Genomic DNA, 14,904 nt, shown 5'->3' with positions numbered 1-14,904 from the left:
CTTCCTGCCCTTTGGGCAGGGGGCTGGACTCGATCATCTCCCGAGGTCCCTTCCAGCCCTGATGTCTATGAAATCTATGAAATCTAATAATTTTACTTCTCTGAAGGTGTGTGACCACATACAGTAGGGAGATGAGACATAGGAAAGAAAGATACCCAACAACCCTTTTTAACTTCTCTAATAAATAGCATCTCCCCTAAACAGGAATTTCTGACTGCCCAATAATAACCGGAAGCAGTACATCAGAACTTTGTGGACCATGGATCTGGTCTGTAAGAGCTGTAGGAGTAAATACCTGTAATACATTTTATATTCTAATATACTGATATTTAACTTCATTATTGTTATTTTACATTTTAAACTGACAGTTTTGACTGGCATGTGCTGGTGAATGAAAGGGAAGAAATAGCAGGAACATTCAAGATTTGGTTATGTGCTCAACGGTCTGTTTAGTTTCGGGGGGTGGGGGGAGGAAGGGGGTTGACATATTGAACACAATCCTACAGGTACTGAATGTCTCTCCTCTCTTTCTCTGCCCCTGGATGTCCCCTTTAACTTTTAATTTTGTGCCCTTTTTAGTTTTAGGTAGTTATTCTAAATTACTTTCGTTTTACTTTTTAAAGGTAAATGTACATCATTTAAGTAATCTAAATGGGCTGAGCAACTCGCACCTTTACAAAAAACTATCATCTGAAAATACATGCTTTAAACTACACATACTCATAGAACTTACTATTAGGAGACAGAAATCCTTTAGCCGCAGGACACACACTCTATTTCCTAGGCTTCCTGGAAATGTTTCGTTTTTTCAACATTGCTTAAACGGATGAGATTTCCAGCAAGCCTTAACAGCAGATGACACAAATAGATTGTAAAAACAAGACAGACAATTTCTAGATGTAACTTAAGTTTTAAACCTACCTGCATTTGAGTCCTGGTTGAAGCGGCAATATTTCGAGTGCTCCAATGAGGGTAGACACCGTTCAATGGGAACCCAGACATAAGTCTCTGGACACAACAAATCAGAGGGCCTGTACTGACCCTAGAAAAAAAAAAGAAAAAAAAAAAGTCATATCACTTGCACAATAGCATCTCGACTACATGACTCCCAATTTCACTATGGATAAGGAATGGTTTTAATCAATTCCAAGTGGATTTAGCCACAGATACTTCACTGTAAATACTATGTCACCCTTTTGGTGACGTTAGCATCACCTCAGAAGTATAAACTTAACCTGCACAGTGTTTAAAAATATATATCTAAATTTAACTTGTATATTATGATATCGATGACGAGACAGACTCATTTGGGCTTTGTTGTTATGGCCTAGAGTAGTGCTGACTCGCTGCCGATACTAAAGCACTCAGCAACTCAAAAGCAGCTTCTCTGAAATGCTGTACATTCTAGCAAATACAACTGCAAACCTTTCAAACACAAAACTTACTAGATCAGTGCAGCGAGTATTTCTATTTTATTAGTGACATACTACTTTGTTGTATGACATCTAAAAAGAAAAGGAATGGAATATTTTTCTCTCGTTCACTATAGATTATTCCCATATGTCATGAAAGTAATATTAGAAATGCCTCAACAGACAGAATTATTTCAGTGAGATTATCACCTCAACAATATTACTCTGAACTGTCAAATCATATGATTTAAAATTTCTCCTTTTTGCACTGTTACTTTACGATCCCAACTTTGACCCGTTATTTGCTTTTGCCACATTTTATAAACTTCCACAAACAGTCCAAACATTGTAGTAGCAATATCAAATAAAGACAAAAAAGCCACAGTGTGCGTCAACAAAGCTATGCTAAGCACAACAAATAAAGTAAAAGGAAAAACAAAATTTTAGGGGTTTGTAGCTGGACTGGGCCCCAGGGGCAGCCATAATGTCCCCTGGTGGCCCAAAGGCTACTTCTCTGCACTTGCTCCCTGTACCCCACCTCCCTTTACCCTCACCTACCACACTTCAATGTACCGTATTTTTCGGACCATAAGACGCACCTGACCATAAGACGCACCCAGTTTTTATGGCAGGAGAGACTACGTGTGTTCCGGCCGGCCATTTTTATTGCCGGCTCCCGGCCACCGGCACAGGCGCCGGCTTCCGGTGTAAACAAGCGGCGGGTGTCCCGCTCGGGCTCCGCCGCCTCCGCGGGCAAGCTCCGCCCCGTCTCCCCGGGACACACACCTTCGGACCATAAGACGCACCCTCGTTTTCCCCCCACTTTTGGGGGGAAAAAAGTGCGTCTTATGGTCCGAAAAATACGGTAATGGTTGATTTTCAAAGGGAAGCTGCTCAAAAGTCCTAAAGTAGGCCTTAGTCCTATCTTCACCAGTGGCTCTCCTCCCAGACCCTGCTAGCACAAACCCAAAGCTTTGCTAGATGGCCCTTCTGGCTCGTATGTGGCCTAGGGTTGCCATCTCTGCTTGAGTCTATTCTGACAGTTTCCAGAATGCCAACATGCCCACAACACACAACACAAATGTGCCCACATGCTTGCGGATAACAGTTACGGATTATGGCGCGCAGATTTTACGTCAGGAAGGCAAATGCACATTACCATTACATTTTTGAAACCCACTGGACTACTGTATAAATAGGATTCAACATTTAATATTTATTTTAATGAATGTCCTATCATTTTTCTCTTGGGTGACTCTCAGCAGTCTCCTGGTGATTTATACCAAATTCCTGGAGACTCCAAGGCAATCCTAGAGGGTTGGCAATAATAATGTGCCTCAGCATACCTGTTGGCTTATGGGCTAATCACAGCCCGTAACCTCCGCTCCAGCCACGGCCATGTCTTGCAGGTATTACCATTTAGTCAATTTAGAGAAACTCAACTCCAGTCCCATCTCAGGCCATTCTAGACCTTTACATCCCTTCATAGTTTCATAGTTGGTAGGGTCGGCAGGGACCTGAGCAGATCATCAAGTCCGACCCCCTGCCACGGGCAGGAAAGAGTATTGGGGTCAAGCAACCCCGGCTAGGTGATTATCTAGCCTCCTTTTGAAGACCCCCCAGGGTAGGAGCAAGCACCACTTGCCTTGGAAGTTGGTTCCAGATCCTAGCTGCCCTGACTATGAAGTAGTGCTTCCTGATGTCTAGCCTGAATTTACTCTCAGTCAACTTATGGCCGTTATTTCTTGTTACTCCCGGCAGTGCTTGGGGGAACAGGGACTCTCCCGCTGCCTGCTGGTCCCCCTTGGCGAGTTTACAGATGGCCACCAGATCCCCTCTCAGCCTTCCCTTGTAGCCTCTCTTCGTAGGGCCTGCCTTGCTGCCCCCTGATCATGTGAGTGGCCCTCCTCTGGACCCTCTTGATGCTGGCCACATCCCTCCTCAAGTACAGAGCTCAGAACTGGACACTACTCCAACTGCAGTCTGACCAATGTTGCATAGAGGGGGAGAATCACCTCCTTGGACCTGCTCGTGATGCATCGGTGTGGTTAGCTTTCCTGACTGCATCCCCACATTGGCGGCCCATGTTCATCTTGGACTCGATAATGACGCTAAGATCCTTTTCTGCCTCTGCACTGACGAGAAGGGAGTTCCCCAGCCTGTAGGTATGCTGCTGGTTTTTCCTCCCCAGGTGCAGCACCTTGCACTTGTCAGTGTTGAAACCCATCCTATTCTCATCCGCCCACCCTTGTAACCTGTCCAGATCTAGTTGCAGACTGTCCCTCTCCTCTAGCATGCCCACTTCTCCCCACACTTTAGTGTCATCCGTTAATTTGAACAAGGTACTTTTCACCCCCTTGTCCAAGTCGCTGATGAAGATGTTGAACAGTGCAGGCCTGAGGACCAAGCCCTGGGGGTCCCCACTGCCCTTGTTGGGGCCTTGCTCTCTTTGACCTCTGCCCCTTTTCTCTTGTTGAACACTTCTGCTTAGTCCCACCATGCTGGACCTGCTCTGGACTCCAGCGACTGTCTTGCCCTTATCATCCCTTCTTGGCCCTGAGCCCTGCTCTTGCCCCTCAAGGCTTTGAGCTCCTGGCCCTCTCTCACCCCTCTGGACCATGGGTCCCTAGCCCTGGTTCTCTCTCCTCCCAAGCAATGGTTATGCTCCTTGTGGGCTTTGGGACCTTGGCCCTGATTTTCACCCCTCCCGGGCAATGGTTATGCCCCTTAATGGCTTCAGGCCTGTGGCCCTGGTTCTCACCTCTCTAGGGCAATGCTGGGCTTCCTGACCTGTCTCTGCCCTGCTAGGGCTTTGGGTCCTCTGGTCCAATCAGTGCCTTGAGCCCGATTTCTGGCAAGGCTTAAGGCAGTCATGTGCTCCTCAGGCACTAACAAGACCTTTAAACCACTCCTCCCAGTCCCATCTGAACCACTAGTACGCTATCACAAAGGAAGTGGCTCGGTTTACTATTCCAAAAGAATAAGCCCTCTAGCTGCCACCTAAACTCTGCACTGGGTCCAGACATCAAACACAAACTGAAATCAGCATCTTGGCCATACCTGGGCAGATTTCCCCTCTGCCCTGGCCCATATTCTCCGAAAATGCTTCAGCGCCTTGCTCCAATTGCCCAGGCAGCTCCAGAGTCTGTCAGGACACCTTCCTGCTGTCTTCCAAGCCTGGAGCTCTTTCCCCTGCCTCTTACAAAGCCAAGCTGCCTCATCTGGCTCAGACCCCAGGCTTAAATGCCTCCCAGGTCCTGCCATCATGCATCTTCCACACCTTCCCACAGGCACTTCTGAATTGAGCTTGTCAGACTGGCTGGAGTAGGGCAGGGGTAGGAGGTGGGAGAACTCTGTTGCTAGCCTAGTTGCAGTCACTGTGCCTTGTCTGTCTTGCAGGGTCCTCCCTGTTGTACTGTGGCCGAGCCTCTGGCATTGCGATAGTCATGTGCTGTCCATAGCCTCTGGCGTTGCAATAGTCATGTGCTGTCCATAAGCCCCTGGGAGCCTGCTTTGGCTCCTATCTGTCAGTTCTCCTACAGCCAGCTTATGCTACATGATAGTCTTCTGACTGGCAGTGGGTGTTTCCCTTTTTTTCTTAATGTGCAGCTCCCTGCCTGGTCAGCAGTGATCTCTGACTGCTTACCCTCTCCAAGCTAGCATCTATCCAGCTGCCCTCAGTCCTAGCTGCAGCATTTTCTCCCCTTAGAGTGACAGAAAGCCTAGGCCTCCTGTCACAGGGTTTATTACAGGTTTGGAAACCTACAAGTAAAGACAAATTATGACAAATCCTTCTGACAGTCAGAAGGTCTTGTCTCAACGATTCTGACAATTTCATGATTTAATGAAGGCAAGTGTTAGCAGAAAACAAACTGCACTTTTTTTGTCTTTTAAATTCAGCTGATTTTTTCATTTTCTAGCCCCCCAAAATGATAGAAGCTTCTTTTATAGAAATAAATTTAAGTTATTCAGTGGTATACACAGCCACAGTTCAATGATATACATCTCCTTGAAAACATCTTTCACAAGATCCAGCTCATCAACGTTCTGCTCTTCCACTTCCAACGAAGTTTTATGCTGTGACACATTTGATCCTGAATAATCAGAAGACTTGATTTCATGATTCCTTTCTACTCTGGTACAACTTAACTCTATACATGGTTTAAAATCTCCTATTTTTCTTACTGTCAATAAATTGCTTCCTAACAATTACTTCAAAACCCTAACAGTACCACATCTGATGATAGCCAAACAGTAATCATCAACTGAAATACTGATTTGCAACTTTCATATGCATATGTCCACACAGAGACAACGGTTAGAATGAGGAAGGATGCTACAGAATCCATTAGGTCATTTCAAAGACTAAACTTTGAAAAAAAAATTGGATGAGCTAGCCAGCTTTCAGACAACTATATCCAGCTGCCCACTTCACCATCCTAAAGTTTCTAGAAATGTTAAGTCCCTCTGACACTTTACAACTCCTTCCACTTCTTTTTATTAAAGATCAAACAGTCAATCCATGCACTAGCAACACTTGTCACTCCAATCACCAATTCATCTTATATTTAGGGGGTTTTTTTAGGTTTCTGTGGATGAATGCTTTTTGCTAACTTATAGTGATGATTTTGTATTTACAAACAAGCCTGAAAGTTTTTATATAGGATGGCCTACTGCAGAGGAAGGTTGGGCATCCCAAACTCTGCTACAAGGACTGCATTAAGTGGCACATATAGTCTGCCAGGCTGGACTTAATGTCCTGGGAGAATACAGCCCATGATAGGACAGCTTGGCACTCAGCTATGAAGGACACAGAACAAGCAACAGAACATCATCACGCCACCTGGGCCGACAGTAAGAGGGAATGTAGACACCAATTAGCCCTGGCACATTTCCTGAAACCTACATGTGGAAACTGATTTCCAGTATCAGTAGTAGTCATAGTTGAAGATGAGTGCCAGTCATTACTATTATACTGCAGACAGCAGCTGCCTAAAAGAAATGATGGAATATGTATTTTAAACACTCCCTACATGACCCTGACTGACTTTTTTTTATTTGAAAAAGAAATAGGATCAACTTGTAACTACTTCTGCTTTATTAAAAACAAATTTCTACAGTAAATTAAAAAAAATATTCTTGCAATTTCAAGCATAAGCTTAAGCCTCATGGCTTTAGAGCATTCTCTCAAGCCAAAGAATGGAAATTGTTTTATTACATAAATAAAGCCAACTATTTGCCACACTTTGAAATGTTATACTTTTAAAGAGAAACGCTTGAAAGATATGCGAGTGCAATGATTAAAAGCACCATTTAAGTCACTAGCTCTCAAATGAAACAAATTGAGGATTTGGAAAACAAACCACCTTTTCAGCTAGACAGAATTAAAAAAACCTGTCTATATTAAATATATAATTACTTATGGATTTGGAAACTTTTTTCTCCCAATGCTCAAAAGAAGAAAAAAAATTTAGTAGCTGTCACTCAGAGCTGTTTTCCAACAGAGTTAAAGCACAGGGGCAGTTGAACTCTTGCTCACTTAGAGCAAAGACTCCTCGGTTATTTATCTAAATTAAGATTTCACAAAAAAAGGTGTTTTCACTGGATCTTAAAAATGTATGGAATTTAAGAATTTCTCCTGTTTGTGAAAATTAAGATAAAAAATGTATATCTCTATAAAATTACAGTGATTATTATTTCTAAAGATCTTTGGTGAAATTTTCGGCACAGAACTAACTAATTAAGGTTGGGAGATTCTAAAGGAAGGGGAAAGGTCTGTCTTTTGATATGTCCAGAACAACAGAAAGAAAAAACTTCAGAACAGAAAGGTGAAAAAGGCATTTACATCAAACATATCAGATCTCATGTTCAAAGTAGCAGTGTAAGGACACACTACCACTGCCACATCTCACCATGGTGGCATGATACTCCCTCATTCACCAGGTCCTGCCCACTGGGCTGTGGAGGCAGCTCCTGCCCGGAGCTGGTTCAGCCTGGCTGCAGCCCTGCACCCCACTGTGGGTGCAGAAATTTTTGGGGGGACACATACCCTCCCCTTCCTGTCACATCGCCTTGGCCCCCCACCTACCCCATACAACTACTCCCTTCCTTACACACTGAGGAGCTGGGGAGGGAAGAGAGCAGGTCAGGAGTGAGGGGCGCTGGCAGGGCTGGGGGTCAGGTTTGAGAGATGGCAGGATTGGGGGTTTGCAGGTTGAGAGTGAGCGGCACTGGCAGGGCTAGAGGGCTTTGGGTTGGGAGTGAGGGGCAACAGCACGATCGGGGCAGGGCACTGGCTTATCAGAGCTGCTGTGTGCCACAAAGCAGCGAGGGGACTGACACAGCTGGACCTGTATTCTGGTGAATGAAGGGGGAAGGGGCAATTCTTATTTTTCATGATAAAAACCCACAAATGAAATGCCAAAACGCATAGGTAGTTAGAATTTATTTTATTATAATGATTGAGGCACCAAAACTGCCTTAAAATTGTAAATATCTCAATAACTACATTATTTTCAACTGATATATATTAGTGGTGTTTCATTTTAATCATGGAAAAACATGGATTTGGGAGGTTTTAATCAGAGAATTCACGATTTTTAAACAGAGAACACCAGGATCCCTGGAAATCACATGACTGAAATAGGAATTTAAAGTGTGTCTAGTAAACACCCTTTGAAGAAGGTACAAAGTTGCACCTATAAAAGTCATGCGAAAGACATCAAATATCTCCATTCCTAGGTACAAGGTAGAAGCTTAGTAGAAAAACAAACTATGATATTCAAAGTGTGTTCACAAAGATATTGTTCCAAGTATGTAGTACTGAAGGAATAAGTCTTCTGCAGTCCTTAGAATCATCTCAGAAACCCCTATATACTTTCTCCTGTGATATCTCAATTTTTAAGACTGAAAAAGATTTAAATTCCAAACACTTTAAACAGAAGATAAAAAAGGGATCATCATTATTTTATATTAGTTAAAATTCTGCATCCTTTTTCAAGATTTAATCTAACCATCTCACAGTGTTTGTCCAGTTGAAGCTAGATGCCCAGCCGTCTAATAAAACAAGAGGCAAATGCCTTATATTAGAAATGTGAAGAGGGATTCCTACACATCCTAAAGTAATCAGCCATTTATGTCTGAGTTGGTAATTCATAAGATACTGAAACTTTAGCCTCTCACTGGCACAAGATTGAAAGTTGCCTGTCTTGCAAAGGATCTGTAAAATACAGCTAATGTCATAACTTTATGACATTTAGTTCACCATGCATTATAAATAGGGTAAAATGTAGGAGAAGTACTCTCTTGTTAGCCTCTCTTCTCCTTTAAAGTATTCGCTCAAACACACTACGTACATGTTTTCACCACATTTTACAGTATTAACATGCACTCTATTATCGAAATCTAAATTCTGTGATGTCACAGACAGTGGAAGAAGGGATGCATGCAGGGGCATGTTTGTGCATTTCCCACACAGTCCCTTTGCTAGCACGCTTACATTAATTTTCAAAACAAGGAATCCATGGAACATTTTTAGTGGTCAGCTTCCGGAAAGTCTACACAACTCTACCACGCACTAAAATCACTTTTATTGTGGCTTCTGATAACAATACTTTGGAGTTTTTTGGTTTTTGTGCATTTTCTTTTAAATCAAGCATGATATTCTTCCCAACATAATTTAATTCTGAACATCTCAATGTGAAATTAAATCATTTTGCAAACACCTCCCTTTCAGCATTGAAAACGCACATCAATCTCATGGTATCTAGCCAGATATGACTCTATGTATTTTAGCACCTGTTCTTTTAGAAGTTGCTGGAACACACACAGGTTTTATATTTCCTCTAATTCAGTAAGGAACTGCAAGGACACAACCTTTATTACTTCCTAAACTGCAAATCAATAATACTAAGAACATACTTGAAGTCCAGCACAAATGGGGATGCTAGCTCTAGAGAGAACTTTTACAGAGTTACATTTACAGTTATCACAACAGCATTCAATTTCAAAAACAAGTTTCCAAAAAGATTTATTTCCCTTAGGCTTCTTATTAAAGCACAGTCTATTTCAGTATTAATTTCATTTTATCCATGGAAAAACACATTCTGGCTACTTTAACCTTGAAAGTTAAAAAGCTTGCTAACATTGCAAGTAGAAGGGTACTGAAGCGACCTCCTTCAGTACTCTTAAACGCAAAGCTTCCAAAGGAAAAGAATCCCACCACCTCACAGATCACCTCTACATGCTTGTATTCTGACTCCTTATATCTTGAGTTTCACATGTTAAAGCCTCTTCTCCTGCCAATATGATGTACATATAGCTCATTACATATAGCATTTTGCATGCAATAAGGAAGGCACACAATGTTTCTGGAAAGTAAAGCTTGCAGTTCCATCTTTAAGATGTCCTTACTGCATGTGCTAAAATGCATCCCTTAAGTATTTCTTTTTTGTATAAGGGCTAAATATTGTCATGCAAAAGGAACATGCAAATCCATGTTCTTGGGACATAAAATAACAGGGTACTTCAGGTCTGTACTACGTGTTACAAAAAGTTTGGTTTAAATTTCCAGATAATAAAACATCTAGCACTTCACTACCTCTTGCTAGAATCACATACACAACAGGGATCAGTACCAAAACATTTTGGTGTCCTCTTAAGAAAGGGAAAAAAAAAACCCTGCATATCTTCCCAACTGGTTGTTATGAAAAGTATACCGAATACAAACATAACAGAAAGACTTTCTTAAGTATTTTATTTATTTAAGTTATTGCCACATAAATAGGTAATGACATTCGGTTTTACATAAACGGGACAAGCGCAACTCTCCCTGTGTTTACAGGGAGACCATTCGAGCTAATCTAGGATGTTCAAAAGTAAATATGATGTTCATTGAGGATACTGTTCGATATTCCTGGATTTTCATTAGAAACTTTTCGAGCCAGGATTGGCAGGCTCACGACCACACTTACATTAACAACTCTCACCAGACCACCTTTTTTGTTTGACAGATTCCAAATGAAAACCAATCAGAAGCTGCTCTGAACTTCTGTCCCAGAGCAAGGGCAAAGACTTTAGTCTGGAGATTACTTCTTAAATATTTTGAAAAAATCCAAGGGATTTGGTGAGCATTTGATATGAAAAATGTCAGCAGAGTTTATTTTTACAGTCCAAGTCAAATTTAAAATGGAAAAGCACCAAAGAAAGATAATAGGCTCCAAAACAAAGAGGGTCAAGTACCAGTAGCATTGAACAAACATGAAAGAAAGGTTAAACACACATTTAATTCTTTTGTCAGGTAAAGTTTACATCTGTATTCTATTTTTCCACAATAAACCCATTGATCTTTTATTAAAAGCGAATTAAAGCAGCCTTCATCTCAGTTTCCAGCCAGCTGCTTCAAGAGAAGCTCTAAGACTACATAAACAAAATAGCCCCAAATTATCAACAGCAATCCATTAGGGCTAGGCAGCACACCATGAGAAAGAGAAAAGCAGACTAAAGGTTTATTAAATTCAGTCTTTTCATTGAAAGACAACACCGATGGAATCCCATCAGCAAAGTACTACAGCAGACCCTTGCTCCCTGATTTCATTACATAAACAGAGATAGACTTTATCGATACCCAAGAGAATGCCTTGCAAGTAACTCTAGCTGCTCTGTTTTCACAAACCGTGTTTGGACTGTGCCATGCTGAAGCACTGAGGTGAGCCAGAACTAGCAAGAGACAAAGAGCTAAACATCTGAATCCATTTGTACTTTTCAAGTAAAAAAAAAAAACAAAAAAACACCCCACATATGTATTCCATGTGCAAAAAGGTGGCCCTAAAAGACTCAGAAATGCAAAACATCCACAAAACTCCCACCCAGAAATCAAGAAAGGTTAAGAGGTTGCTAATATGTGGTAAAGCTTCAACAATAAAGAGACGGTTAGAAACTGAAGAGTTGTAAAAAGTGGAACATTTTATGGGAAAGTGAATTTGACAAATCCATTTTGAAATAAAAACTGAAATAGGCATCTTGACTAGGACAAAGCATTCCATGTCCTGCTCAGAACAGAAAATCTCAAAAATTTCCCTTTTTAAAAGAATTTTCATGGCACTATTGTAATGATCAAATATAAAGTATAAATACCAAATCCAAAACAAAATGATTTGATTAAACCAAATCACACTTTTCCCCCCTTATAATTTTAGTTTGCTGGAAATGAAGGGAATACTGAAGGCAAAAGTCTTTCACTGGTTCCATATACTATAAGCAAGATTTTCAGTTATATATGTACACACACACGACTACAAATGGAAATCAACATTTCAGTGCCTGCTTTAGCATAATTTAAAGATTAAAAAGCAGTTAAATCAGCAAAAGGACAGTTGTACAATACCTACTATAATCTAGGAGATATAGGAAGCAACTAATAAAAATCATTATTTAAGCATTATAGCATACATAGCTTTACACAAGTAAATAGACTGAACATAATTCTTGGTTACCTACTAAAAAAAAGTGTAAATGAACAGCTTTTATGCAAACTGAATAGTTTAGTATTAATTATATGCTCAAGACTTTTAAGCTTAAAAACCTTGTTCTTGAAAATCCACACATTTTTTGCTTTTAAAGAATATCACAAAGGGACTGGAAATACTTGAGGCCATACCTCACAATTTATAATTTCTAAGGGATGTTTTTAGGCACAAGCACTTTTATGCCTGATGTTATACTTATGCCTGATTACTGATCAATGTTGAAATTTCAAGGAAAAAGGCCTTCCAGTCCAGAAGCATATGCTGAATTACATTTTATTAACTGCTCTATCATGGGAACAGTCTTTTCAGTAAAAAGTTTATCAGTAACTCAAAATGTTCTAAAAGTACAACAGAGTTTCCTCTCTTTTCATACATAAAAACATGTTCATGTTTTTGCTCCAGCATAAGAACTGCTATTTCCTGCAGTTATGAAGATCACGCATACTTTAAATGTGTATTTCAAACAGATACGGCATGACCTGCAGATCAATTACTTCTATGTATGGCTGACCTGATATCAGTATTATACATCCTTCCATGGATTGTAACCTTTATGTGGGGGAAAGGCTCGTGTACTACAAAAGACCTCGAAAGCAATGCCATCTGGAGTTTTGTACTTCTGGTAGGGTTACTCATAGTGGCGAGGTCAAGGACAAGGTTTCCAGACTAACAGCAATCCAAAACTAAAAATAAAAGTCTTCAATAGCAGACCAGGTGTGGATGAATCAAGACTACTTCACAATGACTGCAAAGGCACTTGAATGCCACAGTGGAATAGAAACCTCCACTCATCTAAGTTTTCCTTGCTAACACATTAAGGTTTCCTTCCCACAAAATATTGAGTGGTTCCTGATATGCAACAACATCCCCACGTTAAAAGAAGACATACACATACACACACTGGTACCTCCCTTCAATACCAAGTCCTAAGGTAATTGGGTGAGCAGTAACAGGGGCAAGTGCTAGTGATTATCGGAAACCACTAGTCATATACCTCTGTGGAGACGATGATTGTATGATAGTCATTTTGTATTTGGATCTGAGATAGATATGTAATTTAACAGCTGCAATCGTGACTGAGCAGACCTATTTAGCATCCACTCTGCCTACCCCATATGTGGAAGTAGCTAGAAAAGGTGTTGTATACATAGCCTGTCTCATTTTACCTGACTGGAAAACTGTGTCTAATGGGATGACTCTATCTGTGGTCCAAATGAAGTAGTAAGGTTTGCAACCCAGAGCTTCCACACCCTAATGGACAACCCTAACAATGAACGACTAGAGTGAATGACAGGACTTGTGCTCAGAGAACTTGGACAATTTCACATTGCCGCACTTGGTGATACAGGAAAGGGGCAGTTCACAGAGCATGCTGCTGCCTACACCTTTTTCATTTATTCAAAAAAGACATATATCCCCAGTGTTGGTTCTGCTACCAAGACCAAAACTGATACACAGATGCCAGAATGTCCAGTTGGCATCAACGAGCATCTCGTGTCCCTTCATCTTCCGCTGACCGAGACAACATACAACAGTCATCAGGGCATACACCCCAACTCTTGATCCTGATGACTGGGCAGGCGTTTGGCACTTGATCTCATCGTCATAAACTCTTTATGCAACAACAAAGCAGCAAGTGGAAGATTTCATGGATGCACCCCCACACAAACCACTGCCACCTGACTGACTGCATCACAGTGCATACTCAGGAATAGTGCAATGTCCGCAGGACCAGCACAGACAACAGCTGGATGGATTGTCATCTGATAAGCTCCATCATGTCTATTTGTATCATTCCAAAAGTGACAAACAAAAGAAGCTACCACAGAAGAGGTTGAATATTGAGTGCTTGAAAGACTCAGCTAAAGTGAGCATATCCAGTACTGCCTCAGTGAGAAACTCTTCAAACTCTCTGATGAGCTTGACACCGCTGATCATTGGGAAAGCCTCAAGAAAGGAACCCATGAGGCAGGTGAAGAATCCCAAAGCTTCTCCACAAAGAAACATCAAAACTAGGTCAATGAGAGTAATAGGGAAATTCAAATTCACACTGAAAAAAAAAGGCGATCCTTGAAAAGCTTTGCAAAATGACAGCATCTCTGAACAGAAGCAAGACAGTTATCAACATATTAAACCAAGATCCAAAGGAAAATTTGAGAGGAAAAGAACAGGTGGTCAGAGGACAAAGTAAAAGAGATCCAAAAGTTTGCTAACTGCCATGACACAAGTATTTTCTTCAGTTCAAAGTTATTGATGGGCCAAGTGCACAAAGAGTCATCCCTCTGAGGTCCAAGGATGGAATAACATGCTTCAAAAATAGCTCCAATATCAAAACATGGTGGAAGGAACACTTTCAACGGCTCCTGAACAGAGATTCTAACATCAAAGACAACTGAGGAGATTCACCCAAGTCCCAATGTGGTTTAAGACCACTCGGAGGTACGATAGATATGACTGTTGTTGCTAAACAGTGGCAGAAGTTCCACAGGAAACACAGGTTTTTATGTGGCCTTCATTGATCTAAGATGGGGTAGGCAAAATGACAGATCTGGCTGGCAACTGGACTCCCTTTTCCAGCAGCTCCTGGCCACACGGCTGGAGCCAGTCTCCATGGAGACTCCAGCCACTGCTGCGCTATGATAGCACAAGGTTAGCGTTGCTATGGAGACTGGCCCCAGCCACGCTGACATGGCACGCGGCAGGACAGGGCAGGGGCTGCTGCATGCCATGTCCACAGCCGCTAGGATTTTGCAGCAGGGGCAGCCTGGTCCAGAGCCAGGGCACAGCCACGATCTGCTGCCTGCACGCTCCTGCCCAGAGCATACAGACTGCAAATTGCAGGTCTGCTCTGGCTCCTTCCAGAGGTGACAACGTGGTCCCGAGCCAGGGCAGAGCACTGAACTGCTGCCTGCACACCCCTGCCTGGAGCATGCAGGCTGCAGATCATAGGTCAGCCCTGGCCACAG

The 14,904-nt window shown here is 41.8% G+C and overlaps 1 protein-coding gene across 1 annotated transcript in view; it reads right to left on the bottom strand.

Moving 5' to 3' along the window:
- The window catches only part of ATE1 (arginyltransferase 1), a 160,611-nt gene that overhangs the window by 40,500 nt on the left and 105,207 nt on the right, over positions 1-14,904 (bottom strand). Inside the window, exon 12 of the mRNA XM_019555462.1 lies at positions 922-1,042. Within this exon, the coding sequence (XP_019411007.1) occupies positions 922-1,042 (121 nt within the window). The remainder of the gene's footprint in view (positions 1-921; positions 1,043-14,904) is intronic.

This window comes from Crocodylus porosus, unplaced genomic scaffold (genome assembly GCF_001723895.1).
Source record: "Crocodylus porosus isolate Cpor-Errol unplaced genomic scaffold, CroPor_comp1, whole genome shotgun sequence".
Classification (NCBI taxonomy): Eukaryota; Metazoa; Chordata; order Crocodylia; family Crocodylidae; genus Crocodylus; species Crocodylus porosus.
This window is presented reverse-complemented; position numbering and strand designations above follow the sequence as displayed.